The following is a 27,398-nucleotide window of genomic DNA, read 5'->3' as shown; positions in this document are numbered from 1 at the left end:
CACAAATACTCAAATAATTCATGCTCTGGGTGCATTGGGCAGCCCCAGGGAAGCTCTCAATGTGCAAAACAGTTAAAGCTGTCTGCTGGAAGGATTTCTTTTAATTTGGAACCAAATCAATCAAACATTCTTAAAAAAACATGCTGACATGATCATAGATAGAAATCTACTCTCAGTTAGAAATTTCAGTTACCTTAACAAACTGTCTTTGCTGCAACACCATAAAAAGCAGGTTTTGATCTTTTCAGGGTGTCACGTAGTTTGCAAAGGGATTTTAAAATAATTCTTGGGGAGTTACACTCTGCAAGAGACATCAGGGGATTAGAGGAGGAGGAAGCAGCTGATGGAATTATTGATCCCTTGCAGCTGCCCTTTGGGAGTGGTTTAAACTCAGGAGGGGTTTGGGAGCCCTGCCTGGCTTTCTGCACACATCCAGCTCCAGGAGGTGGCAGTGGCTCCACACAGAACACTCAGCACAGCTAAACACGGCTTGAGACACTTTTTTGCTGCCATCCCAGCCCTTCTGAGAAGTGAAACATCCCAGCCTGAAGCGTTCCTGACTCCTGAACACACCCACACAAACTCAGGTGTGCCACCAAAAAGGGACCAGGGTTATTTTCACAGCCCAAATCAAACATTTGTCCAAGGAATTGTAGCACTCCCCAGGATTATTAACCTTTTATTTTATAAAGCCTCAGATGAAATATCCAAACTGACACAAGTTAAATGTACAAACTCAAATGAAGTATCCAAACTGACATAAACTAAATGTACAAACTCACAACAGCTGTTATTGCCACTTAAATTTTAGAGATGTACATCATACATTTTGTTTACAAATTCTCACTGCTGTGCTCTGCAACAAAACACAGGAACAGAGGTTACTTTTACAAATAAAGCTGATAAGAATGAACAGACAAAATTGCTCCTTACAACAAACATATGGCATTGTGACAGATGGGTTAAATGCCTAATTAATAAAGAACTCATTTGAATCATATTTATAGAAACCTGAACAATTCATCTCTGCTCAAACAGAACTAGAGATGAAGCACCTAAAATCAGCAAAGAGATTGGCAGGAATCAAATATCTGCTGGCCAAAATAATTAACCAAGAGCAGAGCAAACTGAGGGACTGGAATACTGTGGTTTTTTAAGCTGAATTGATGCTGGAACTCAGAGTGAGTGAGTGGCTGTGGTCTCCAAGTTGTCCTGGGAATGCCCAGAAGAACTTGATCCATTTCTGTCCCTCCTGTGCCTTTTCTTTGCTTCTGGAGAGGCTGAGGTGGAATCCAGCTCAGTCCTGAAGAAAGAGGAAAGTCACCCAAAGAATGGTTCAAGAACAGCTCTGGCTTCACCAGCTCTCACAGTTTGATCCCTGAAACTTCACTGGTGATAATGAGCTGAGAAACGCTGGGTGGGACTTGAAAAACACAAAAATACAAAAATACACTTCAATTGGGTGTTCCACTGATTGATCTTCAAGGTTTTGAACATCTGTCCCACAAAAAAAAAAAAATACATCTGAGCATTAAAATTAGGTCTGTAAGTGACTCTGAGCACAAGGTAGCCCAGCTGGCACCTGGCATTGGGTTTGCTCTGATTTATTCATTTATTTATTATTTATTTTATCATCTTTGGACAAGAAGGGGTTTGGGGTCCTCTGGCCTAATTTACTCTCTGTTCAGCAGGCTTAGAAGAAAAAAAAAAAACAAAAAAACAAACAAGCAGGTGTTTTGTGACATTTAAGACAGTTTGAGTTTCCTTTTAAAGCAGATTACTGTTCTGTAAGTAAGTGCTTGTCAGGTTTCTCTGCTTAATTTCAATTGGATTGTCACAAGACATCTCAAACCAATCAGTAAAACATTCAGAAATCATTATGGCAAAGCTTGGCCTGCAAATAACCCTTTCAAATGATGGTTAGGAATCGTGGTCCTGAAAATTTTGGGAAATGCCAACAAAGATATGGCAAACACTCAAGGCCTGGGAGGATTTAATGTAGGGGTTTTTTTATTTGTTAACTTGTTGGTTCACTTTAACTCAAAATCTGGCTTTTCACAACAAAACAAGGGTGTTTTATGCTTCAGGAGGGAGAGAAGCAGGGTTGTGACACACATCTGTACCAGGTGAGCAAAGCAGCAGCTCCTGCTCAGGACAAGGAATTTACAGAAGGCTCCTGACACTGTGGAAAGCCACAAAGGATCCAGCTCTTGGCTGGGACATGGCAGTGTGACAGCAGCAGGTCCTGCTGGAGCCCCTCAGACAGTGGTGACACCATCCTGGAGCACAGAGGTTCTCCTTTTGGGGCTGATCTTGTCCAGCAGGGACAGCTGAGTGACATAGTTGACTGGGCTGGTTTCCCTGGACAGAGCCCCGTGTCTGTGGGTGAAGGTCAGGTATTCCTGGTGCTGCCACTTGCACAGTTGTTTCTTCAGCTCAGTTTGAACCTACAGGAAGTTTCAAACAGAGAGGAAATTAAGATTTAATGAACACTGGAGGTAAAATACGCCCAAAAGTTTGCCTGAGTACTTAGCCCAGGTAAATCAGGATTAAGCCTTAACACATTTTTAGAATAACTTGAGCTCTGTCCTTATTCCTTCTGAAAAGAAATACATTTAATTTCAAAAAATTCAGAGGATTGCATGCAGAAGTACATTTGGACATCAGGACAAATCACTGGAAATATTTATCATTTTGGTGGCCCTTATTCTGCCTCAATTTTCATTGTTAGCCATACAGACAATCCCTGAGTACAACTTCATCTCTGGGTCCTTCAGGAGTCAAAAACTAAAATAAAGATTTCTTCCTCCAATCCAGTACTCCAGCTCTATCCCAGCAAACTCAAAGTCCTCCAGCACCCCTGAGTTTCATCCATACTCATAACACCTTTCCTGGCAGCAGCACAGTCTCTCACATTGTCACAGATACTCAAAACTGCACGAACACACACACAGAGAAAACAATAATTAGTTTATAGGATTGCAGGGAGGCACAGCAGATGCACTGCCAAGTGGTAATGAGTGGCCAAGCTGCTCCAGGAGCAGTTATCCCCAAGAAATATGGACAAAAGCCAGCCCAGCTTCATCTTGGGGCAGAGATCAGGCTCTGCCTGTCCTGTTTTTAACACCTACTGGATTTCTGTGTTTGGGGTACAATATGCAGACTATTAAAAGGCTGTTGGAGCAATTAAAAGGATGCTGGCAGGGAATTTGAGATACAGAAAGCAGGTTGGAAGTAGAGCCTTCTGTATTCACAGCTAAGTCTTGAAGGCACTCTCTCAGAATGGCCATTATAAATTGTTTTCCTAAGTAACAAACTTATTTTAGGAATTATTGATCCATGGATAGGATGGATAATTGCATGTCCATTTAGCCATTCCTGTGGGGTGCTGGAGTGTGTATTGAGAAAGGAAATGGAGATGGTGAAGGGTCTGGAGAGTAAATTATGTTTAAGAGGAGGAGGAGCTGAAGGATCTGGGGGGCTCAGCTGGAGTAAAGGAGCTCAGGGGAAACCTTCTGCCTCTTTTTCTGAGCACAACTCCCTGACAGGAGGGGACAGCTGGAGGGGTTGGGCTCTGCTCCAGGGAACAGGGACAGGAGGAGAGGGAACAGCCTCAGGTTGTTCCAGGGGAGGCTCAGGTTGGACACCAGCAGGAATTTCCCCATGGAAAGGGTGCTCAGGCTGCCCAGGGAGGTTTGGAATTCCCATCCCTGGAAGTGTCCAAGGCAGGGCTGGAGGTGGCACTGAGAGCTCTGGGCTGGGGACCAGGTGGGGATCAGGCACAGATTGGACTTGGTGACCTTGGAGGGCTCTTCCAACATTAATAATTCCATGTTCTATGAGAATTGTCCAAGTTTAGGCCACTGCAGAGACTGAGGCACTATTTGTGTGTCATTCTCAATTAACCCACTCATTTTTCTGAGAATGAGATACCACCTTACATTTTCTCATCAGTTTTGATTTGTTCTGCTCTTTTGGGGGAAAGTGCCAGCAAATTTAGTTAGGTTTATAAATAATAGGTTCACTACATTCTACTACAGGGAGTTTACCCAAATTCTACTAGTGTTATAAAACTAGGAAAAAAAAGTGTTTGAACAAAATTCTGATTGCATGAGCAGACCTGGAAAGGGGAAAAGGAAAAGAGAATGAGAAGGGAAAGGGAAAGGGAAAGGGAAAGGGAAAGGGAAAGGGAAAGGGAAAGGGAAAGGGAAAGGGAAAGGGAAAGGGAAAGGGAAAGGGAAAGGGAAAGGGAAAGGGAAAGGGGAAAGGGAAAGGGGAAAGGGGAAAGGGAAAGGAGAAAGGGAAAGGGGAAGAAGAAAGAGGAGAAAGGAGAAAGGGAAACAGGAAAGGAGAAAAAGTAAGGGGGAAAAAAAAAGAGGAAAGGAAAAAAATAAAAAGGAAAGGGGAAAGAGAAAAAGAAAAAGAAGGGGGAAATGAAGAAAGTCACCAGGAGAAAACAAACCTAGAGAAAATGAAGAGCTCCACAAGCTTTCCATTGAGCCATCATCATGATAGCTATCAAACATAAATCAGGAGAGAAATCCCCTGACAGAAAACTCAGCAATCATTTTTAAAGGGTCATTGCTTCAAAGTTTATTTTGTGTCCTCCTGTCAGAACTGTATGAATACAAATAAAGTCAACAAAGCTACCAAGGGACGAAAAAGATATGAAGATGTCATGGTTTCAGGAGCAGATCAAAGACAGATCAGTTCTGAAAATAGGAAAAGAAATTAAAAAATGAGAGGAGACTGTGAGTTTTAAAGGTTTTGATAATCTCATGTACTTGCTACTCACCTCTGCATTTGAGAAGCAATATAGGAGAGCAACAACAAAACCCTGAGACAGGGATGGTAGGGAGAGAAAAAACATGGATTTAAAATCTAGAATCAGTAACAGACATCAGGTTTCATTCACAGTTTGTGTAACACAACAAAGAATGCACATTTTCTACTATTTGCCTTTGGAATGCACTATTTTTTGAGTTTTCATAATAGAATTCAATTCCTCAATGGACTGGTGACATTTTATGTTTATTACTGCCTTTGTACAGAGACAACAAGGATTAACTTGCTGTTTACTGCATCCCACAGACAAATTCTCCCTCAGATAAGGCAAGCATGGAAGATGAATCATTTGCATCACAGATCAACGTGGACAATTTGTGGTGAGGTACAGGGGGAGAGGGGAAGGGCAATGATCTCAGCTGTTCAGTCCAAAATGTACCAAACACAGGCCCTGACCCTCTCAAACCCATGCTGTTGTTCTGAGTAGTGGAACAGCAAAATAAACAATGAGCTATTAATGTGATACTACTCCTAAAGGGTAAGGGCAGAGTAAGTGGTTATGTACTCATATTTACCAACCCTCTTATCCTTTTTACATGTGAAATAATTTTCAATCAGTTCACCTTAATCCACACACTGCTTTTCATGGAATTCTGTCATTGTTATTCCATAAACATAGATATTTTATTTATTTGGTGGTTATTCACATAAAGTCTGACCCAGAGATTACAAATAATAAGGGAGCAAGCAACAGAGGAGCTTGAGGAGTGAGATGGGATGTGTGCACTGAATTTGGATGCATTAATAACTCCTGCTCTAATAGCCAGCCTGAAATGTGGTGTTAGAGGCCAAACATCAGGGCTGTTAAACATTTTGTCCATCTTACCTGGAAGGAGCCCAGGCCCAGCTCAATATAAAGCCTAGCTTCCAGGCCAGTGCTCTCTGGGAAAAATGCAAATACAATGTAGTGCACCCCAAAGAGGGGGATCAGAAGCAACGTGGATTTTGCAAGTCTCCTGGAAAAGCAAGAATTCAAGAACAATGCACTGTTAGAGACAGGGAATGAGTGACAGCAATTATATGTTGGAGCATTTTGAAATTCAGAGAACAGCTCCAAATGGAGGCAAGTGAATCCAGAGATTTCATGCACTGATGGGATCTCCAGTGATGTGAAGGGGTTTGTGAACAGCCAGGGCTAGGCTTGGTTATTGTATCCTCTTACTGCAAAGAATTCAGAGGAAATGATCTGCATTTTTCTCTATGTGGCCATTTGTGTGGAAAGGGCTGGGGATGAGATGGATTCATCACCTGACATTTAATGTTTACACTTTCAAACTTTTGAAGTTTCATATTTTATATTTCAACTTTTCTCTTTGTCCCAACATAAGCACCCCACACTTTTTGCCCCAAAATAAGAATGTGATGTGGTATTTGGGATGAAAAAGAAAGTTCACATTGTCATTTCTTCTCTTTATTTTAGAAAAGGAGTAGAACATTCTGTTCTCCTACTCACAGAAATTTCTTACAGTGGTTAGAGCAGGTCAGCCCCAAGAGACCCAGAAACACTTACACAAAGTGGCTTGAATGTTTCCCTCCTCCCTCTTGGGATTTCAATTTATGGACTAGAATCCTGATCACATTAATGAATATAATAAAGTTAATCTGTAAAGACAAAACAAAATCTATAAATGTACAACAAACAAATTAGTTGGTACAAAAAGCTAAAAATCCCCACTTTTAGGAATTGCACTGCTATAAACCAATGCTCATCTCTTCTCAGCTCAGATCAATACCTTTAGAAACAATAATTATCTATATATCCAATATATAGTTGCATATAAAATATGATGAAAGTTTTGTAGAATTAATGTAGACCTCCATATCTTAATATAATTTTATGTCTGATATTAATGCCTTGTATTTCTGGTCAGAACTTTAAATTTAAATTTTAAATTTAGATTTTCAATTGTCAAAAAAAGTCCCCCCTGTTCTTAACATTGTTTATGACAGGGATTAAACCAGAAACAGACCTTACAAAACAGATTGCTCCCTCCTGAAATTCAGGTGGTATAAATTCATGGATAAGGGAATTTTTTTTTTTCCTTAAGTTACAATCATAAGAACTCATGTAAAAGCACACTAAATAAAATTATCTGTATGCAGAAACTTGGGGAAAATGAAAATACTCACTAATACAGTCAGCAGGATGGGACCTTTGATGATCCATAACACCACTCCATTTTCATCATCATCCCAACATCTGGAACAACAAACAAACTCTTTATTTTTTTAATTTGTCCTATGGGAACTTCCCACAATACACAAAAGCATTTCTGCCACAGGAAAGGAAAGTGGTGGACACTAAGTCTTAAATCACTGGCTAAATGTCCCTGGTTTCTGTGTAGTGTAATCTAAAGAAAATTTAATCAGCAAACATCACAGACTGAAGAACCAAAGCAAAGTTAAAAAAAAAAAATCCAAAAAAACCAAACCACATTTATATGTTTAAGTTTCTTTCCTGCTCTTCCTACCACTCTCAACTCAACTTCTTATTCAACTCTCCCAAGTTCTGAGCAGGTTGGTATAAAATAATATCTTTTGCAGCTGATGTGAAATGATCTGAAAACTTTCAGGATTGTTTAGAGTAAACAATATTTCTATCTGTAGCTCATGTTAAAAGATACAGACAAAAATAAAATAATTGAATGGAAACAAAAGAAGAAACTACTTAAGACAAGTTGGCAGTTTAGGGAGCTCTTATTTGAAGAGATTAGGGTTGGTAATTTCTGGTTCACTTTATACAGAAGCAGCAACTTTCTGGAAATTCACTTATTTGGGCATTAAGGAACTTAAATGAAATTTCACAGGTTAATATGATATTTCCAGGGTTTGTTACTCCATGTATAGACATAAAAATCACAAGACTTAAAATATTTTCTCACTTATGTACAAGCTGTACAAATTAAAGGTGCAACTTTGAATCATGAGAGTTTTTCCCTTTACCTTTTTCTGTACAGATATTTTTTTTTGCCCACCAGAAAAACAGAACCATAAAAAAAAATGATGCCCTTGTGTTCCTTATCCCAGCTCTGACTTACCCAGTGTTCTGCTGGTGGATTCGTGTGAGGACCCAAGCAAACATCACAGCAGTGGGAGCTCCTGGGCAAATCAACAGGAATACAATAATTGGTTTGAATAAAATGGAATATCCCATGGAATCTGCCTTCCAATAGTGCATCAGGTTGGATTAAAGGTCAAATCATGGGTCACAAATTTCCAATCTTTATGAAAGAATTTAATTTGCAGTTCAAGGAAAGGAAAAAATAAAGAAATAAAAGGGCAGGAGAATGAAATCATGACAAAGGAGAATAGGGGATGCTGTGAAACCACATTTTCAGAAATAAATGTAAAGAACTACTTGAAGGTTTGGATAAGAGTTATAAGCACTTCTAAAGCTGGAGTAATCATTTATTTAGTTGGGGCTCTTATCATGTAAATTGTGGCCAACAAATATTCCCAAAGCAGCTGGAAGAGTTCACATTTTTGTCCCAAAGAGCCTCTACTAATCACTCTAGACCAATCTGTTGATAAGAATTCCATGAAAATTTAATTGAATCCAGGATTCAGTGATTTCTAGCCTCACTGTATCACTGCTTATCCTTCTGTCATTCTACATTTTGGACTGAGTTTTTTAAAGAAGGTCTATAAAGCAACAATTGCTTTTGCTCTCCTTCTGTGGAATTGAATTTCCAAAGACTAAGTGACTTTCCAAGCTACCACAACAGGGACTCTGATGTGAAGCAGGTGACATTTTCACTGATTATTCTATTGAAATGTAGGTAATTTATTTCTAAGTATAATTTGAGATCTGTTGGAAGGGCCCAGAATTTGTCCTTCCAAATTGCAGCCCTTTGCTCAAGTCCTTTAAGCTGGGACTGTGTCAAGTTCAAGTTGACATTTTAATTAATGAAAATAAATATTTCTCTCCACATTACCTAAGATGTGAGTTACCTCTGAGGTTTCTCTTAATTTCCATTGATTGCAGAAGGAGATGAGGATTACCACATTATTAATTGAGTTGTTTGCTTTCTTATCTCAAGTTTGCCATGATTAATCAAGGGCTGAGGGTCTACTTTCAGACAATGCTATTTGGAATAGCTCCAAAAAAAATTTAATTACATTAAATAAAGTTGAAAAATCTGAAGGTGAAGGATACATTAATATTTATTCAGGATAATCATGATTTCAGTTCTAAGTCAAAAAATGTCATTGGAACTACTCAGTTTGGCTGCCTGCATTTTACACCAGCCAAGGTGAGACATGGGAATTTTTGAGAGTCCCAATAAACAATTCTGAGCAGTGAAAGAAATTTATTTCGCATTCCCATTCTGAATATCAGAGATAATTTCAATTGCTGTATAACCTCAGAGTCAAGAGACCTCTGAAAATAAATTAAAAATATAATTTTTTGATTCCTAGACCTGACTCAAATGATTTAAGATCAGTCTGTCAAATTCTGCTTGCTAAAAACAAGAGGCAACTTAGTCACCCAAACTTCTTCAGTCACTGGAGGAATTAAACATATTTCTGAGATATTATCCAGCCATATCACTCATCCTCTTGAGACCTGGATTATTCACCACAAACTGTAAATAACTAAGATATAAAAGGCAATATAATGATGTGGCTTTGATGTAGCAGCACTGGATGAATGAAATGAGCAACTTCCCTCTTAAAAGTGCCACTTTGGACAGGCTCCTTTTACCTCAAAACACAGATTTTATCCAGTTCTGCAAGCAACCAGAAATACAGAACAGCATGAGGAGGAAGGGAGTACTAACCCCAGCCAGTAAATATGAACCACCACACAAACTTCTTGTTGGAAACAAAGGTCAGCAGCAGCAGGGTTTGCAGGTAGATCCCTTCAATGAGGAGCCAGAAGAAATTGGCCAAAATACTGAATTGGAAGAAGGCTACAGCAGCTTTACAGGCAACCTGGAAGTGCAGAGGAAGAAAAACCTTTCAGGTCTACTCTCATTATGGCTGGTTTCTATAGAAATGTAGGAAAAATTCAATGTTGTTACAGAAGAATCAAGAAATAATAAAATTTCTGTTGGTTTGGGGTTTTGTAATTTAAATTTATTTTAGATTTTTGAAAGGGATTTCTTTTTTTCACACAGATTAAATTCTTTACTGGTAGAAATTGTTAGAGCTTTATTGAAGTCAATAGACCTAAATATCAAAGCTGAGTGCAGCACTTGGTCTTTAGGTTTGCATGGTATTGATTGTGTAATATTTCAGTTTTAGCAATAGGAGAAAAGATCTCCCTGTTGCCTTGAGATAAAGAATGAAATGTTGACTCAAAGGTGAGAGAAAGGGGAGGTTCAGTACCGTGGACATGAGGCAGTGGTCCATGGTTTCATCTGCAAACAGAACAGCATCCTTGGTGAAAACAGCAACTGCTCTCAGGATGAAGGAGACAAACAGGTGCATGTGGATGTAATTCCGTGTGCAGTGGAATTTCCTGGCATGGAAAGAAAATAAAAATTATTCTTCGAGAGAAGTTTTTCATGGTGTCATCTAAAGTCAAATAAAAACATGTGAGAGTGTGGACACCTTGCAATAAATGATCTGTCACTGTTTGAGAGGCAGCAAACAGGGGGAGTAGAGAAGTTGTTACGTTTTCCAGCTAAAAAAATTCCAAGATAATTTTCCTTGGATCACCACACCCTTAAAGGAGATGCCAGAAGCAGAGAGTAACTGTGGGACTCTAGGGCTGGATTATGATAATACCTCTTGATTGTTTTAAATATATATATATATATATATATATATATATATATATATATATATATATATATATTGAATAGACTTGCATCAGGCTTTTCAGCTCCTTTTGGGTCAATGAAAGGAGTGAGTTGGTGTCAGTCACATGTTATGGAATGGCTGCCAAAGCAGTTATCCTAAACTGCATTAATCTGGTGAGGAGCAGCTGAAGGAGCTGGGAAAGGGGCTCAGCCTGGAGAAAAGAGGCTCAGGAGGGATTTTCTCACTCTCCACAACTCCTGAGAGGAGGGGACAGACAGATGGAGCTGGGCTCTTCCCCAGGTGACAAGGACAGGACAAGAGGGAAAGGCCCCAAATTGTGCCACAGGAGGTTTACAGTGGATATTAGGGAAAAAATCTTTATGGAAAGGGTTAGCAGGGCAGTGGTTGAGTCCCCATCTCTATATTTAAAACATATTTAAAACATATTTAAAAGCTGTGGTGCTTGGGCTCTGGTTTAGTGATGGACTTGGCATCAATCAAGGTCTGGATTAATGTCTGGACTTGATGTTAAACATCTTTTCCAGCCCAATATTTCCATGATTCCCTTTTACTAGACTGTCCTGGGCACATTTTACCTTGATCTGAAGGAATGTCCCACATCAGCCTCCTGCTCCTGGGTCCCTCTGTAAGGACCATGATCTTTGGGACTGCCAACCCTCTCCAGTTAGGAACTGCTCTGAGCTCTGCCCCAATCAAACCCCAAATCCACTTCCTCAGGACCAACATCAGCAAATGAAGCATTTAAATTTCATTAAATCCCTTTTTATAGCTCTCAGTTATGGAAGCAATAGCCTTTCACAGAGGGAATGGACAATTTAGGAAATTGGTTCTGGGGCATGGGACACTGCTTCTGCAGTCTGTCCTGCCATGTAATGTAGGAATGATCAAAAAATGTTAAAAATTATCTAAATTTTGGGCATTTCCACTCTCTGGTGTCATTAAGGAGATTAAGAGAGACTGGCCAGCTTGATTGTTTCAACATCTGCAGGGAAACACCACAACATGGGTAGAGAAGGACCCATCACCATCAAAGGTGTTTTGTCTTAAAATGATTAGAAAACAACCATAAAAAAATCCCACAAAACAAAACCACAGAGCATCTGAGAGAAATTGTCTTAGGGCATCCTGAGGAGAAGCACATTTATATTTACCTGAAGGCAGCAAAGACAATTAGAGCTGTAATGAGGGAAGTCACAGATGCTGCATAGCCAGCGGTGTAGACTCGCCAAAATGCAGAATAATAGGATTTCTGTGGGGAAAAGAGACACCCAATGCAGGATAATAGGATTTCTGTGGGGGAAAAAAGACACACCCAATGCAGGATAATAGGATTTCTGTGGGGAAAGGGACACACCCAGTGCAGGATAATAGGAATTCTGTGGGGAAAGGGACACACCCAATGCAGAATAATTGGATTTCTGTGGGGAAAGGGACACACCCAATGCAGGTGGGTGTGCTGGATTCATCCTGGGGTGCTGATTCCACTGGGACACATTTCCCTCACTGGTCAGTCCCACAATCTCTGTTCTGTTTTTCATACTGGAGATCTGCTTCAGAATTTTCCCTCCACCACTAACAGAAGTTTTCCTTTGAGTCCTACTTAACCTACACAGAAATTCCACAGCCCACAGGCTCATCTGACCCCTCTGAGCATGTTCAACAGGAAAACATTAACTGTGATATGTAATCACCTTTTCTCATGGCAGTACATAAAATCTCTGGAGCACTGCAACATTCTGATGGGAGATTTGTGAATCTCTTACTTTAGACCCGGGCCAAATTCAATAAGTATTGATTTTCATAAACAGCTATAGCTGAAAGAGAAATAAACCTCTCAATTTGCAGGTGAGGAAACTGAAACATTGATAAAGGATTACATCAGCTTGTGGAGGTAAGATAAAGCCAAGGAAATCACCTCACAGTTCTTAATTCTGGACAAAGAGTTGTATATAGTTATATATATATATTATCACTGTAAATTCTTTATAATTCACTTGTTTTCAATTCAAGAAATCCTAATCCTCTGTCCTGAGAAGAATAAAGCTTGTTTACTCATCTTTAATTATGCAGATTTTATTCTGATTCACTACAAGGTCAGCTAATTATTTAAAATCCCAAGATACTAAATTCTCTGAACCCAGGCAAATTTCCTCCTGATAAACCCAGTGGACACTTTGTTCTCTATTTGATCCTGAATCTGTTTATCCAAAAGGCTGTAATTCTAGGTTGAGGCAAAAAAAAAAAAAAAAATAGCAAATTTAAGTAGATCCATAAAGAGATCTTGTAACCCTGACATGATAGGAATCATTCTGGTGTTTCTGAAATACTCCTGATCTTTTATACAGTATTTTCAAAACACAGATGAAAATTAGGAAAGAGGTTATTTGACTGAATAATGAAGTGTTTCAATTCATTTTGCCTGGTTTTGTAGAGGAGATGGAAAAACCACACTAAATAAAAAAGACATCATAAGTGCTCACTGCACATACAAAATACAAAGCAAGTGGTTCTCTCAGGATATAATTGGGATTTTTAGTCACTTCCCTGTGTGCAGTGCAGCAGAGATTGCTGATTTTATCTCCCTTTTGTAGTCGAACCTTGTGGATTTGACTGGAATAACAAGCTGAACATAGCCAGAGCACAGACAGCAGCTCTGTGCAGAAATCTGCTATCATGTTGAAGTACAAACATAGCTCCTTGCTTGATTTTAGTCTAGACCAGACAGAAATTATGCCTGGTTTAGTATAATCCAGGGCAGCTTGGAGAAAACCACCTGGAGAGTGAGTTTAGCCCAGTGGGAGAGCCCCATGGGGGCTGGAGAACTGTGCTCCAGAATCCTTTTTTGCATCTTACATCCCTTCTGAACTGCTCAGATCATTTCCAGCATCTTTTTGGAAGGCTTTAAAAATTTTATTAAGTTTTTCAAGCATTTATTTAAGCTTTTAAAGCATTTGTCTTTTCCCAAAGTATAAATATTCTTATTTATAGAAGGTCATTGAGCTCCAGATATGAACTCCAATAGAATGAGGAGAAATGTGGAAATTTAAATCATATCAAGATGTGGATATGAAAGAAATTCTGAAGCTTAATTGAGCATGAATGATGATTTTCAGAGAGGAAAAATATTCACTTCCTGCTCCACTGAATACCTGAGATAAAATGTGGAAATACTCAGTGGCATCCAAGTGTTCCCTCCTAAGGATGTGTGCTGAGAACCAGGCTATAAAGTTAAGAAATATTTTTCTGTGACTCAAAGAAAATCTGGAAGACAACACAAATAGGAGGGATCCAAATGAATTTTCCCTGAAAAAATCCCTGAGAACTGGTGGGGAGAACTTCCCTGGGAGAGAGGTGCATGATGAGGATTTACATCACCTCTGTCAGAGAACCAAAGACTTGGGTAACTTGGACAGGTGAACTAAACATGAGTTTAACACCAAGAGGAGACATTTGGGTGAAGAGGAAAGAGCTGACTGCTGCTCACTTGCTTTGTGTTAATCTGCTAATTTATTAAACAAGTTCTAAATATACCTAAAAGTTTTGAGTTTAGCACTGAAGATGGGCAATTACTGGCTCCTGGCAGGACTCAGGTGTGGGGAGCATCCTCAGGAGAGGTGATCTGGGGATGTTGAGGAGGAGAAAACCAAACCCCACCTGATCCTCAGGTCCTTTGCTGGAACCTTCATCAAAGCCACAGGCAATGGTGTAGGGTGGGAATGGCTCTGACCAATATTCCTCCTGTGTACAGTTCCTCTGAAGGAAACCTGCAATGGGAAAACAGCAGAAAATTAATTTGGGGTGCTGGTGCTGTTGTTCTGTAAGTTTTGATGTGTAGCAACAATTTCTTATTACCCCTTTGATTCCTAAGTTAGGGACTTAAGAGGTTTAGTCACGTTCAGCAAGTTTAGCTATAAGAATGATAATATTCTATATTTCTATCCTTTAAAAACTGAGGGACGTGTTCCCAGTCATTTCAAGATGCAGTGGGACTTGTGCATTTCATCTGGGAAATCAACTCTGCAAATTCATTCCTTCCACAGAGGAAATCAAATTATACATTTACAACATATTTGGGGATTTTGGGCAAAGCCCTGAGCCACATTTTCCAGACTGGAAGCTCCATACAAATTTTGATCTTGGTACTGCTCAGACTGGAGGATTGGACTGGATGACCTCAGGAGGTTCTTTCTAATATTAATTAAGATACAGTTTAATAAATCAGTGATTCTATGACACATTCCTTTATAAATTTAGCAGCATGGTGCACTTGGCCATGGTATTTACATCACCAAAGGGATCAAACAATTCAGTAGAGCACAACACAAAACAAGAGAGTCAATATTGACCCCAAGCCAAGATGTGTATCTGGATAATTAATGAGTGCTGACTGACATATGAGCACTGTAAATCAGGAAAATATGAAAGAATCCTCAACTACTAGAATTCATTTAAAATAAGAAAAGTAACAAAATAGGGATAAAAGAAAAGGAAAAAAATCTTGCCGTGGGTACTGGTGAATTCTTCAAAAAATCGTGGGCAGGGAATTTTAACCACTTCCCCAAAAGTGGCTCTGGGCCAGCAGGTTAAACCATCCCAATCTCTGGCACATCCTGTAAATAAAAAAAAAACCAAAAAACCAAACAATAAAAAGTGCCTTTAAATAAAGAAAATCACAGAGAACATCACACATTTGATCTTCCATAATGAGACTGTCTGTGGTTTTCCCATTCATTCACATGCAAGAAGAGCCACAGCAGGACGTGCAGCTCTGCAAATGAAGGAGTGTTTTCCTTTTCTCCTTGAATGCATCCTTGCTCACACTTGGTATTCCAGCTGGACCTTCCCCCTCCTTATCTCATGAGAGAATGTACCTGAAATTCAAGCAGACACAATCCAAAAGTCAAATCAATTGGAGCTCTCTTCTGTTGTCAAAACAAAAGCCACCAAAATAAAAGTATTGAATAATGATTAGCACTTGAGGTTTCTCATTACTCCTTTCTCATTACTTGAGATTCCTCATTACAGAGTCTAACTGAAATACATCAGATTTAAAACTCAGCCTCAACCTCTTTATTTCATGTTTAAAAATCTACCTGGCTTAAAGGAAACAAGGGCTGAAGTCCCAGTCTTAGGCAATCAATGGCATTTTTGCAATGGATTTCCAAAGGGATTAAATTCACCCCCAACTAGAAGAACACCTCAGCATTATAAAAAATGACCATCACTGTGAGTAGCTGGAATCCATGAGGTTCTCTAAATGCTGGCTGATGACACAGGGTGTGCTGTGAGTCCCCTAGAAAGGGTTTTCAGAAGTTTCAGTGAATCACAGCTTTGTCACAGCTGCATCACACTGAGACTTCAAGCTGCTGGCAAGTGGGCGTAGGGGCAGCACAGAAAAACTGCCAGCATGAAAATGTGCCTGAAACAATAAAAAAAAGCATCATGCTCTAACCAAAACTAATCTCTAGGTAGTCATAAGGGGGATATAAAGCAGGGGGTTGGGTTGGGAGGTGTTATTTTCTTCCATGATTTTTTTCTGCTGTCTCTGCGATGGATGACGAGGCAAATCTAAAATTGTCAAGTTGAAATGTGGAAGAAATATTTGCCTGTAGCTGAGCAAAGTTTCTCTCTGGCTTTCAAAAGGATATTCCTGAGAATCTCTCACAGCACTATCCTCACATCACCCTCAGCAGGATGAAATTCCTGGTATATGAAATTTTCCAGGGAAAATAGAGGCCCTCGTTCATTAGCTGTAAATTGAATTGTCTCAGATATGCCAGCTAATCTCAGCTACATTTCCTTTGTGCTCAACAGAAAGAGACAGAGGCTTCCAGAGCTGATTCATCCCAAATATTGGTGCCTTCTTCCTGAGGACAGGATGAATCACAGCCTGCAAATACCTGGCTCTCACTGATGATCACAGCCTGAACTCGGCTGCTAATTGTCAAATTAATGAAACCAGGCAATATCAGTCCCACTCAGACTGCAGTGGCCCCCATTTACCCTCAGCAGGTCCTTCTTAGAAAGGCTTGCCAGATTTGAGCAGCTGGGTCTAAAATTCTGTTTTATTTGGTGATGTGGAGTTAAAAGTTTTATTTGTGTGACCCTGTGTAGGAATAGAAACTGTATGTCTTGAGTCTTAGAATTTATTTATCTTAGATTTACTTCCAGTGACTTCTACAGTTTCTATAAAAGAAACTGCTGAGTGCAAGGGGTGAAAGGGAATTTTTTTATCCCAAGGTTTCCAAGAGACTGGTGGTGTCCAAGTCATCTGAGACTCCATAAAAACACCTGCAGTAGGAGTTGTATCTATGAATGCTGCCACCATAGACATTTAAATTTTGTCCAGTAATCCAGGTATTTTTAGACAATTTTAGACAATTCATTTGACCTGTTTTACACATCTACTCCAGAACTGGAGGAACTTCACCCTGAGTTCTGCTGGTGGCATTCATTGGACTGTTCTGTACAGGAATAATGAGAAACTACTTCAGGTTAAAAACTGCCACACAGACTGATTCCAGCAGATTCTCTAGGACTGCTGAGGTTTAACTCTACAAACTCTTGATGCCTCTGCTTGTCCTGCTGAGTTGCTGAAAACTGAAACACAAGCAATTGACTTTTACCTATCTTAGCATAATTTTATCCTCCAGACAAAATATTTGGGATAAATTGTTTTTCCAACTGTAATATTTAATTTCAAATTATATTGAGAAAGGCTGTAAATACAAGAACAGAACTTCATTAAAGTCTTTCCTTATTTGTAGAATAAAAAGTGGAAAGGGGAGCTTTGAGAAGCTCAGAGTGGACAAGGTTGAAAACTTTTTTAAAAAAGTTCAACAGAACTCTCAGGGATTTTTATTTCTTTTGCTACAAAAAGGATTCTAAAACCATGTAATTATTTTTGTGTTGAAGAGGAATACCTGGAATGACATCCTGTAATGCAGGTAACAAATAATTTTTGAAAATGCCTAATTTATACCAGAATTTTTTTGCAGTGGGTTACTATGTGTTCTAAGGACAAAATGTGTCCAAGAGGTGTTTTGGACTTTATTAAAGTGTGTGTGAGAAATAACAACAAAATAAAAATGGAAACCAGAAAAGGAGTATGAAGCATGGCAATGATTGGAAATTCTGCAGAATAATGTGGAAGACAAAGGAAATATTTTGGAGTCAGACTTTGATTTTCACCAGGCTGCTAAAAGCAAACTTCCAAGTGGTTCCAATAATTCTATCCTGACCAAATTCATGAGTTTTCTTTGTCTCACAATCCCTCTGCAGAGAACAAACATTTTAAAATTCATGGAACTGAAAAATCTTGCTGAGGTGGATTCAAATTTTTCTAAGCAAAGCTGACTGGAATAAAATATGACTGAATTTTTGAAAGAGTCTGAACATTTTGAAATTCCATCTTGAGTTATTTCTAAGCATGTTTCCACAATGCCAAAACCCCAGGAGCATTCTAATTTTTTTATATTTAGGCTCTGTTTTGTGTCCATTTTAGTTTTCAAAATTTACATCTGAGCATGGACAGACTTCTGAACACCACCACAATAAATCTTTACAAGCAAACAAATGATGTCTAAAATTGTAAAAATGTAATATTTTGAAGAACTTGGGATTTTCTTTAACTTCCCCCCCCCCCCCCCCCCCCAAAGTATATTTTCACCAGATTGGAATGATTCCCAACATGATACTTCAGTTGGGTCTTCAGTACCTTTTGTGGGAGTTTCTTTGGAGTTTTGGATGTAAATAAAGGACACAGCAAACACTTCAGCAATGTGGGACATTCCCTTACCTTTAAGATCAGGTGAGGCAGATTCATTGTGTTCTGAGCAGAGAGCCTCCTCTCTGACCACCTGCTGGAATATTTTGCATTCTGGATGGATTCCAGTAACCTCAGTGAGAGAAAAAAAACAAAAAAAAAAAAACAAAAAACAAAATTAACAAAAAACACTTCAAAAACCAAACAGAACAAAACCAAAACAAAACAAACCATTTTTGTGATTATCAGAATGAGAAAAGCCATTTTGTACCTCGTGGTTTATATCTTGAGGTCTATGAATGTGAAATATCCAGCTGAAGTTGGGATACATCTCACAAATATAATGTATAGATGGCAGGAGTCTGTGATTGCAACTAACTATGATTTTGTGTACATTTCTAGGTTTACATTCCATATGGATTCTTCAGTGTGCCATAAAAATCAGATTACACAGCACCTCTTCTCCAATCTGGACATTTTTACCCTCTTCCTTTCCTATGTTTTCCACAAAACTTAAATGATATTCACAGTTTTTGAATTTTTACCAACTGGCCAAAACTGGATGAATTCACCAGCTGTGGGATCATTCACATCAAATTCTCCAAACTTAAATACAGCCTGACCACAGAAATATTTCTTCTCCATAAACCAACTAAAATTAAAGAAATTGATTGAATCCTGGGCATAGTTTAATCTGAATAATTGAAAAATTCTAGAATGTGTTATCTGAGGATGTTGCACACACCTCAGATCAAGGAGCTGCTGCCATTGTAACAGATGAAGAAATGAGAAAAAATTAATACTTGACTGGGAATCTTAAGGAATGTTTTAATCTCCCAGATAAGGGTAGATTGAAACAGTTAAATGGATTTCTAGACAACAGTTGTTGAATAGGGTCTAAATTCACTCTCTCATCACAGATATTTAGTCCCATTTTTTGCCATGTGTTTTGCTTGACCTCCATCTCCCACTCCAGAAAATTCCATGCCCCCTGCAGTTCTGTATCCTAACTCCTGTGAAGATGCTCTTAAATCCTGTACAGCCCCAAAATATCTTCCTCTGCACAGTCAAATAAATTCTAAGAAAGGAATTTCATGTCAGTGTCTACACTTGATTTATCTCAGCATCTTTTGCAGTCCTTGGGAATTTCAAGGATGTCTCAGCCCCCCAGAAATGGTTGGTGCTGTTTGGGATGTTAAAAGGTGTCTCAGCCCTCTTGTGTAGACTCTGCATTAATTTTCTCAGCCCCATGTAGAAGTTTCAAATGCATTATTTGAAGTCTCAAATGCTTCTACACCCATCTTTAGAGAACTGAATTAAACTGAGTAAAGAAAGCTGAACTGTATTCAGAGAGTTGGATACTGGACCAAAGCCTCTTTTGGGATTTTGGGATCTTCAAGACATAGGGAGAATTATATGGATTAGAAATTCTCTTTGTTTCATTGCTTGCTTCTTTCTAACCCATGATATTCAAGACAAAGCCAAAGGCTCAGTTAACAGGATTTTAATGGAAAATGATGGACTGAAGTCTTTCCAGCACATTTTTGAGAGGACTGTAGGTTGTTTTATCTCTAATGACTTTGAAAAGTCAGTGCAGATGTAAACATCACTTCTATATTGCTGTTTAAATCTCAGAAAAATGATTTATTTGCCTTCAAAATGTTCTCAGTGAGCTGAGCAGCCAGGATTTCTTTTAGCCTTCACAGAAACATAACTGGAAGTTATGGAGACTATTTCATCTCAGAAATAATATCTGCCGAGGGGCAAAAATTAGAGCACAACTTTATTTTAAAACTTTGCCTACATTTGGGTTTTAAAGCAGCATAGACAGACTTGTCTTAATTATGAGGCCCCAGAGATGGCTCATCTATGCTAATATTAGAATAGAAAGAGGATTAGGGGCACTGTTTGAAAAGAAAGTTAAGACATGGTGCTTTTTCATGCATTATATTACTCCAGTGGGTAATTCAAAATACATTTTATAAATCAGCATGAGTGACTCTTAAAATAGTACTTTTTGCTCTTCAACTATAGTAACTCGATTCTGAAATGAAATTTTTCAGGTATTAATAGGATCCCTGCTCATCACTTTGCATTTAAACAGACATTTCGCTTTGCAGCTTGCCCACATAACAAATGAATTCTCTGAGTAGAAGTAACAAAATAATTGCTCCATAAATCTCTCACTATTTCAGTTCATAAAGGTGGATTCAGCTGGACAGGAAAAATGCCATTCCTCTACTTTCTGGGAATCCTGGATTCTGTTGCAGTGATAATTTTGTGTTTGGAATATTCTTAGGCATGGTGTTTAGAAGTCATGGCAATTTGAGATGATGCTCTACCATCTACTCTGCTGAAAGGTAAAGGCATAACCCAGAATGCAAACAAACCACCAGATTTGAAATGTCTTAGAAAAAAAGCACTGAGGAGTGATGGGTTAAATGAACCTGGAAACACAGAGAATCAGTTCTGAAAAAAAATTCAGAGGTAGAAGAGTTATCTTTTCTCCAAAAGTCAGTCTGAGAGACACATGCAGGTGATGCAGGTGGAATGAGGGATGCTGAGTGTGCCAGACTCCTGCTGCTCAAAGCAGACATCTCCTGCTTCTGCATCTCCTGCCTTCTCTCCTTTGGTAAATCCACACCTGCTGAACCATCTCTCATCAGAGTTGTTGGCAAAATGGATGAGTTCTTCATTTACAGTGACTGGGGAAGCTCATGCCCTGCCCAAGGCACTGCCTTGGTTTTACACACAACAGAGGAATTGCTGACACAGGTCCAGGTAGCCCTGCCTCTGAAAACGGTGATAAATCATCAGAAAAAAAGGTTTGATGATTTCTTGTGGAAATCTCCATCGACTGATAGTGATGCCCAGAGGTTGGGGAGGTGCTGGAAAAGGGTCCCCAGAGAAGCTGTGACTGCCCATGGATCCCTGGAAGTGTCCAAGGCCAGGCTGGATACTGGGGATTGGAACAACCTGGGATAGTGGAAGATGTTGGGGTTGGAACAGAATGATCTTTAAGGTCCCTTCCAACCCAACCCATTCTGGGATTCTTTGATACCCTTGGTAATCCTGCAGTCCATCCCACTGACACTCACAGGTTTGTTTCCTTCTGGGTCACTGGATTTGGGGTGGGCAGGGCTACAACCACAGGAGCCCAGACTTTATTACAGACCATTGACACTTCAGGGTTTGAAAATCAACACTAAGCCCTATTTCAGATGTAACCCATGGGCTACCCCCTAAAAAACAAAAAAGCCAGGCTGGTGTTATTAATTTATAATCATGCAGCCTCACTGAAAGTAATCTCACTGTTGGAAAAAACAAATAAAGACAAAAATGACACATATACAAGAAATCAGGAGCAGTGATGATGCTTCAATTCATTGGTTTCCCTCAGGTTTTAAGAAAAAGAAAAACATTAAACCATTGCATAGTTAAAGAAAAGCCTTGTGGGCAGAGCATTACTTGTGATTTGTTGTCTGTGGCTTATTTTCTGCTATTAGTCCCACAGTGCCTTGAGTGAAAAGTTTTTGCTCCAATCTGCCTACAAGAGTTGGGTGATGGGATTTTCTAGAAAGCAGGAGCTCTGTATTTGGGGAAAGGACAGATTATGGCAATTTGGGAGGCATCTGCTGCAAAGGTGGTTTTTGTAGGAGAAGAGTAGCTCCTGATCACCATAAAAAAAGTAAAATTTAGGGATCAAAGCAGAGCAGAGTTTTCTGAGCAGACACTTCCAATGTGGCACAGTGTTCCTGCCACTGCAAGAAGTGTAAGAGGCTGATTTAAAATGTTATTCCTTGGATCAATATTTCCCACTATCTCAGCAGTAACCTGGCCTGGCTCTCACTGGAAATCACAGTGGGGTGCTTTCATTCTAAAATTTCCAAATAAAACTCAGAGATTTCAGGAAATGTTGTCCTCAAAGAATTGACCTTTGCATTCCTAAGCACCATAACACAAAGGGGTTTTCTTACTGAATTGAATATTATTGACCAATTTGAGTCAAAATTCACAGGGATTTTTTGACTTCTAGTCCTTTACCATGAAAACAACCTTCCCTGGAACACAGTGAGCACTAAAAAATTAGCTATGACAACCATAGGTAATTAAGAGATGGATGTTGGGCTTGCATTTACTTTTAGACTTTTTTTTTCTTCACTTCTTGTAAGGTTATTGCAACAAAACCTGAAGTGGCTTATTCAGTGAGAGTAGTATAACATTGTTTTCTATTTCCTCTGTTCCTTGATAGTTTATTTATTTACCCAAATCTGCACAGAAAAATCAAAGTAATGAAGTAATGGCACTTTTTTTTTAGATTTCTTATGTTGGACAACAGGAAATTTAGCAAGAGCTGGGAGGAGTATTTCTAGCAACCTCCTCATGTCACACTTAGTGCAATTTAATTAAAAGCAATCTTTCCTGAGAGTCCATTCAAAAATGGTGCCCCTAAGCTGTTGAGGAGGTAGAAAAACTATAATTTAGATGTCACACAAAAGACAGATCTTCACTCATTAAGAAGCCCATTAGCACACTTGGGGAAAAGTAGGGATATTTTCTGTGCTGTCTAAAAATGAGGGAAGTGCTTCAAAGCTGGGCACTGAATATATTATTCACCTTTGAAAAAGCAATTCCAGGGGATCAAAGAGCCAGCAGTAGCACTCAGTCTTTTTTGAAAATTAATCAAAGCTTGAAGAATTGGCTGAATTCATTGACAAGATGAGAAAGCTTGAAGAACTTGGAGGCTCTTTCCAGTGATCTGTTTCAGCTCCCGATGCCCTGCAATCCTAAAACCTCACAAACAGGTTTTGCATCAAGTACAGAAATCATTGACTGAGAGGATTCATCACTGGTCCTTCTGCCTCTGTCTCCTCAGCTTGCATTCACTCAGATCCCATCTCAGATATGCTCTGGAATTAATCCTGTTCTGCCTCACACAGAGTTGTCTGGGGTTCATGTCACACACAGACTCCCTCCTTGGAGGATTAAAAGCCACCTGGTGTTTTAGGATACAGAAAAGCACAGCAAAGACAACTCCTGCATCCCCATTTTTAAGTGTGGAATGAAGTGTTCAGCTAGTCCTGAAAGTTGGCCAGGACTGTCAAAGACACCAGGCAGGAGAATCAGGATATGCTTTGAAATACACACTTTTTTTTTTTTTTTTGTTTTTCAGTGAGGGCTTTTAGGAGGGAGGAAGTCTCATAAAAAAAAAAAAAAATGAAGACAGGTTGAATAACAGACAAAGAAAACCTGAGGCTTTTTCATAAACTTCCCAGTCTGTTGAATGTCTCTCATCTAAACCTTCCATCTGCTTAACTCCTCAAAAAGCCAAGTGCTAATTAAAGATTTCTGAGACTGGGGAGCACAGGACACTGAAGCCAATTTTCACACGTGTTTGGAGGGACCTGGGGCCCCTATGAGCTCCTGTCCATCTCATAGCACACTCCCAGTCACTGCAGAAAAAACCTTCCTGTCCAAGCCCTGGCCTGAAAGTAATTCTGGGATATTTATAACTCCATTTGTGCAGTGCTGTGTTCTGTCAGAAAACAAGAAACTATAAAAAATAAAGATCTCTTATGCAGTAATAAAAGTCAGCTCAACTCTTACAAGCTCAGTTGCATCCATCTAGGTTTTCTCCACCATCCCCAAGCCATGTTGGCCACTGTGGGCTCTGAAAAGCACCAGGTCACCCCAGCAGAGACAGAACTCCAGTGCCCAGCTGTGAATTCAGCTCTCACACTGAGTCCTGCCCTGGGCTCTGGCACCACTCTGATCCCAGAACCTTCCAACCCCAGAGCTAAAACCTCATTTCCAATCTTTCCTTCAGTCAGTTAAATAGATTATTTCAGGAGTCTTTTTGGCTGAAAATGACTACCTAGAGGATATTTGCTGTGTTTGTTTTCTCTCTCTAACTCGATTACCTATGGAAGAAGGGAAGCTGAGATGCTGATTGCCTCACAGTCATTTGGAGAAACATATTTTCAGGATTGTTTTCAAGACATTGAAGCAATGCTTGAATGCTCCTCTGTGGATTGGACTGTATTTATATGACTGTGTTTAACTGCATGACCTTATAGAGAACAGCACTTGCTATACATATTTATCCATGTATATCATTACATTTATTCACTCATAGCTATTCTTGATGAGACAGCACAGCCATACTAATTTATTTTGTTTATGAATGCTGTGTAATTAGTATTACCTTGAGAAAAATTAATTTATCTGCTAAATTGGATAGAGCATTTAATTATTACTAATGCTTGAAGAACAACAGAACACTAATAACTGAGGATCCCCATTTTCTGCTATTTCAAGTATTCCTGTAAATTAAAGAGAAAATTCTCCTTTTCTGTATAATTTTTTTTTTTGCCTGCAGGTGAGATTGATGTCATCTAATCCTAAAGTCCTGAAACCAGCAAGTCAAAGTCCTACAGCAAGCTCATTTAATTGATCTGTATTCTTGGAGTGTTTCCTTCTCTTCCCAGTAATACTGAAGGAGGCTCAATGAGTAGCTTTAGACCAGATTCCTAATTTTAGACAGTTAATTGTAGATGATTAATCTAAATTCTCCCATCAAGCCTCCCTTAATGATCAGGGAAAGCAGACAAGCAGTTCCAGGGAAGGATTCCTCCTACTTTGCTCAGACACCTGTTTGAGGACAGTGACTGCCTGTACAGGAGCCTGTCTCACTCCATTAACTCCTTCCAGGCTAAAAAAACACCTAAAAACCAGATTATTCCACACATCCAGCTCCCCATGGAAGGGAATTGAAGGTCTGCAGGGACCAGGCTGGTAGAGGAAGCACAGTTTAAACATGGAAATTTAGACATCCAGGGTTTGGACCCATCTGTCCATAAGAAATCCTCTGCTGAAGGGAATGTGCAGCTCAGTGCTGACCCACCTGTGTTTCCATTCTCACCTCCAGTCATTAGATCAGACTAAACTCTTCCCAGAAATGGGGAATGTAGGTGTTTGGAGAGGAAAGCAGGTTGGCACAGCAGGGACAGCAGTGAAGGCAGAGTCTTTTTTGCTCCTTGTCCTCTGCTTCCCAAGACTCTGAACTCTTTAAGACAGGAAAAGTCATTTTTATGCATTTCAGCCTCCACTGCTCTCTGTTCCTTGTCACTTACCAGTGAATGGTAATTTTTTTAGTGTCAAGGACTCTGTTCTGCAAGGAACAAAGTATATCCTTCAACATCCCTGTGGAGCTGCCAGGAGGTAACAACTTCCCCAGTAGCACAGGGGAAGTTTTCAGGATTAGCCCTCTGGTTTATTTTCATATCTGATTAATGGCTTATTTGCAGAAGGCATACAGGAATTATTTTTCTACTCAGGCATGATCCTTGAAATAGGAAAGGATTATTTCCTCAGGGGTCTCAGTCCTTCCCTGACTCTTCAGCTGAGCATGCAAAGAGACCTAGATTGAGACACAAACCCCACTGATATTCAGAGCACTGCCTCTCACCAGACATGGAGCTGATGTTCATATTTTGAGGCCAAAAGCTCTGTAGATCGTGCAGTTTGTAGAATTTCTCTTATTATGGGCACAGCCTGCTGCAATATGCTGCAACATTAAAATGATGTATGGCAGCCCCAGATGTGCACGATCCATCACTTCAGATCAGCTCCACTCTACTGACAGCTGCAGGAATGAGTTGTGCCTCCATTAGGTGTAAAAAAGGCTGGCCCAGATGCCAAAATCACTTCACCTGCAGCAGTCTAACCCTCTAGGCTGATTGGTTTTGCATGAAGGAGCAGTATTACACATGATAATAGCTACACTTGCATAGCAAGGACCCACAAGCTATCCCTTGTACAGAAATCTGTGGAAATACAGAGGAAACTACAAGATCCAGAGGTTGTGCAGGTGTGAAAATTTACATCCCATCACTCACTATATCAAAATGAAAGGTTAACATCAATCTGTTATTTAGGCTTTCACAGTTACCCACAGAAGAAAGCAGGCCCTAGAGAAGCACCCAGTCCATCTGGCTTTTTCAGGACAAGATGGAATTTTTCCTGGGAAGGTGAGTCTCTCCCTCCTGGCTCCAGCAGGAGCCTGACTCCCAGCCCACGCTGAACATTTCACTGGGAAATGAGTAAAGTTTGAATTAACAAGTCCCTGGTAATCACACCCAGAGGAAGTGCTCCAAAAACTTCAACCCTGAGGCTGGGGAAAAAGAGGAGAAATTATTCTGCTTGGATTTGTACTAATTTTTGTTAAACATCCCAGGCAATGCCAGTGGTGGATCAGGGAGGGATGGCTGTGCCTGGATTGTGTCCCTGTGCCTGGATTGTGTCCCTGTGCCCATCCATCCTCCCTGAAGTCCAGTGGCACAGCCTCACCTCTGCCCTCAGTGCACACAGACAGCTCCTGCTCCTGCTTGGTGATATCAGAAACCTCCAGCACTGAAAACATCCTCAGACAGATAAATGTCCCTCATCCATCAGGGGGAACTATTCCTCTCTAGTTATCCTCCTTGTCCTGCAAAGCTGCTTTTCCCAGGACAGCTGGGACAGCAACCTGTCCCCTCCTGTCCATCTAAACCCGTGCTACAGCCATTCTGATTTAGGGATGCTCTTCTGTCCTCTGCAAACTGCAGTTCTAACAAATGGAAATGAAAAGGCATTTATCAACAGCATCTTGAGGTTGGAAAATTTTAAGGAAAGGAGCTAGGTCAACACATTAAGTCAGGGATTATATTTTTTTCCTTAGGTCAACACATTAACTCAGAGATTATTTTTTTTCACCACACTAACTCAGGGATATTTTTTTTTCCCTTCCCTCTAACACCTTTGTCTCATTTTATGTATTTCCTCTTAATCCTTCCCTTGTTTTCCTTTCTTTCTGCCTGCTCCCTGTTAGGATAAAAGTTGCCCAGCTCTGCCCCAGCCCGGCAGCAGCGGGGCAGCTGCGGAACGATCCAGCTGTGCCAGATGTGCGCAACCCCCGCGCCAGCGGTTCGCGCTCACTCACCGGCGGCAGCAGCAGCAGCCAGCGCAAAGTTCGCATCCT

At 39.9% G+C, this 27,398-nt stretch overlaps 1 protein-coding gene across 1 annotated transcript; it reads right to left on the bottom strand.

The window, feature by feature from the left end:
- Window positions 1-663: 663 nt before the first annotated feature.
- LOC306799948 (vasoactive intestinal polypeptide receptor 1-like) lies at window positions 664-27,398 on the bottom strand. Its single transcript, XM_079301612.1, has 13 exons — window positions 27,360-27,398; window positions 18,413-18,512; window positions 15,117-15,224; window positions 14,269-14,378; window positions 11,766-11,863; window positions 10,177-10,309; window positions 9,627-9,780; window positions 7,884-7,944; window positions 6,976-7,045; window positions 6,356-6,447; window positions 5,672-5,801; window positions 4,796-4,837; window positions 664-2,447 (listed from the first exon to the last, which is right to left on the bottom strand). Exons 1-13 carry the CDS (start codon window positions 27,393-27,395, stop codon window positions 2,259-2,261), a joined length of 1,323 nt encoding a protein of 440 aa, XP_079157738.1. The 5' UTR covers window positions 27,396-27,398; the 3' UTR covers window positions 664-2,258.

The sequence above is a fragment of the Erithacus rubecula genome, assembly GCF_903797595.1.
Source record: "Erithacus rubecula genome assembly, chromosome: 3".
Lineage (NCBI taxonomy): Eukaryota > Metazoa > Chordata > Aves > Passeriformes > Muscicapidae > Erithacus > Erithacus rubecula.
The sequence above is the reverse complement of the archived record's forward strand: the minus strand, read 5'-3'. Positions and strand labels throughout refer to the sequence as shown.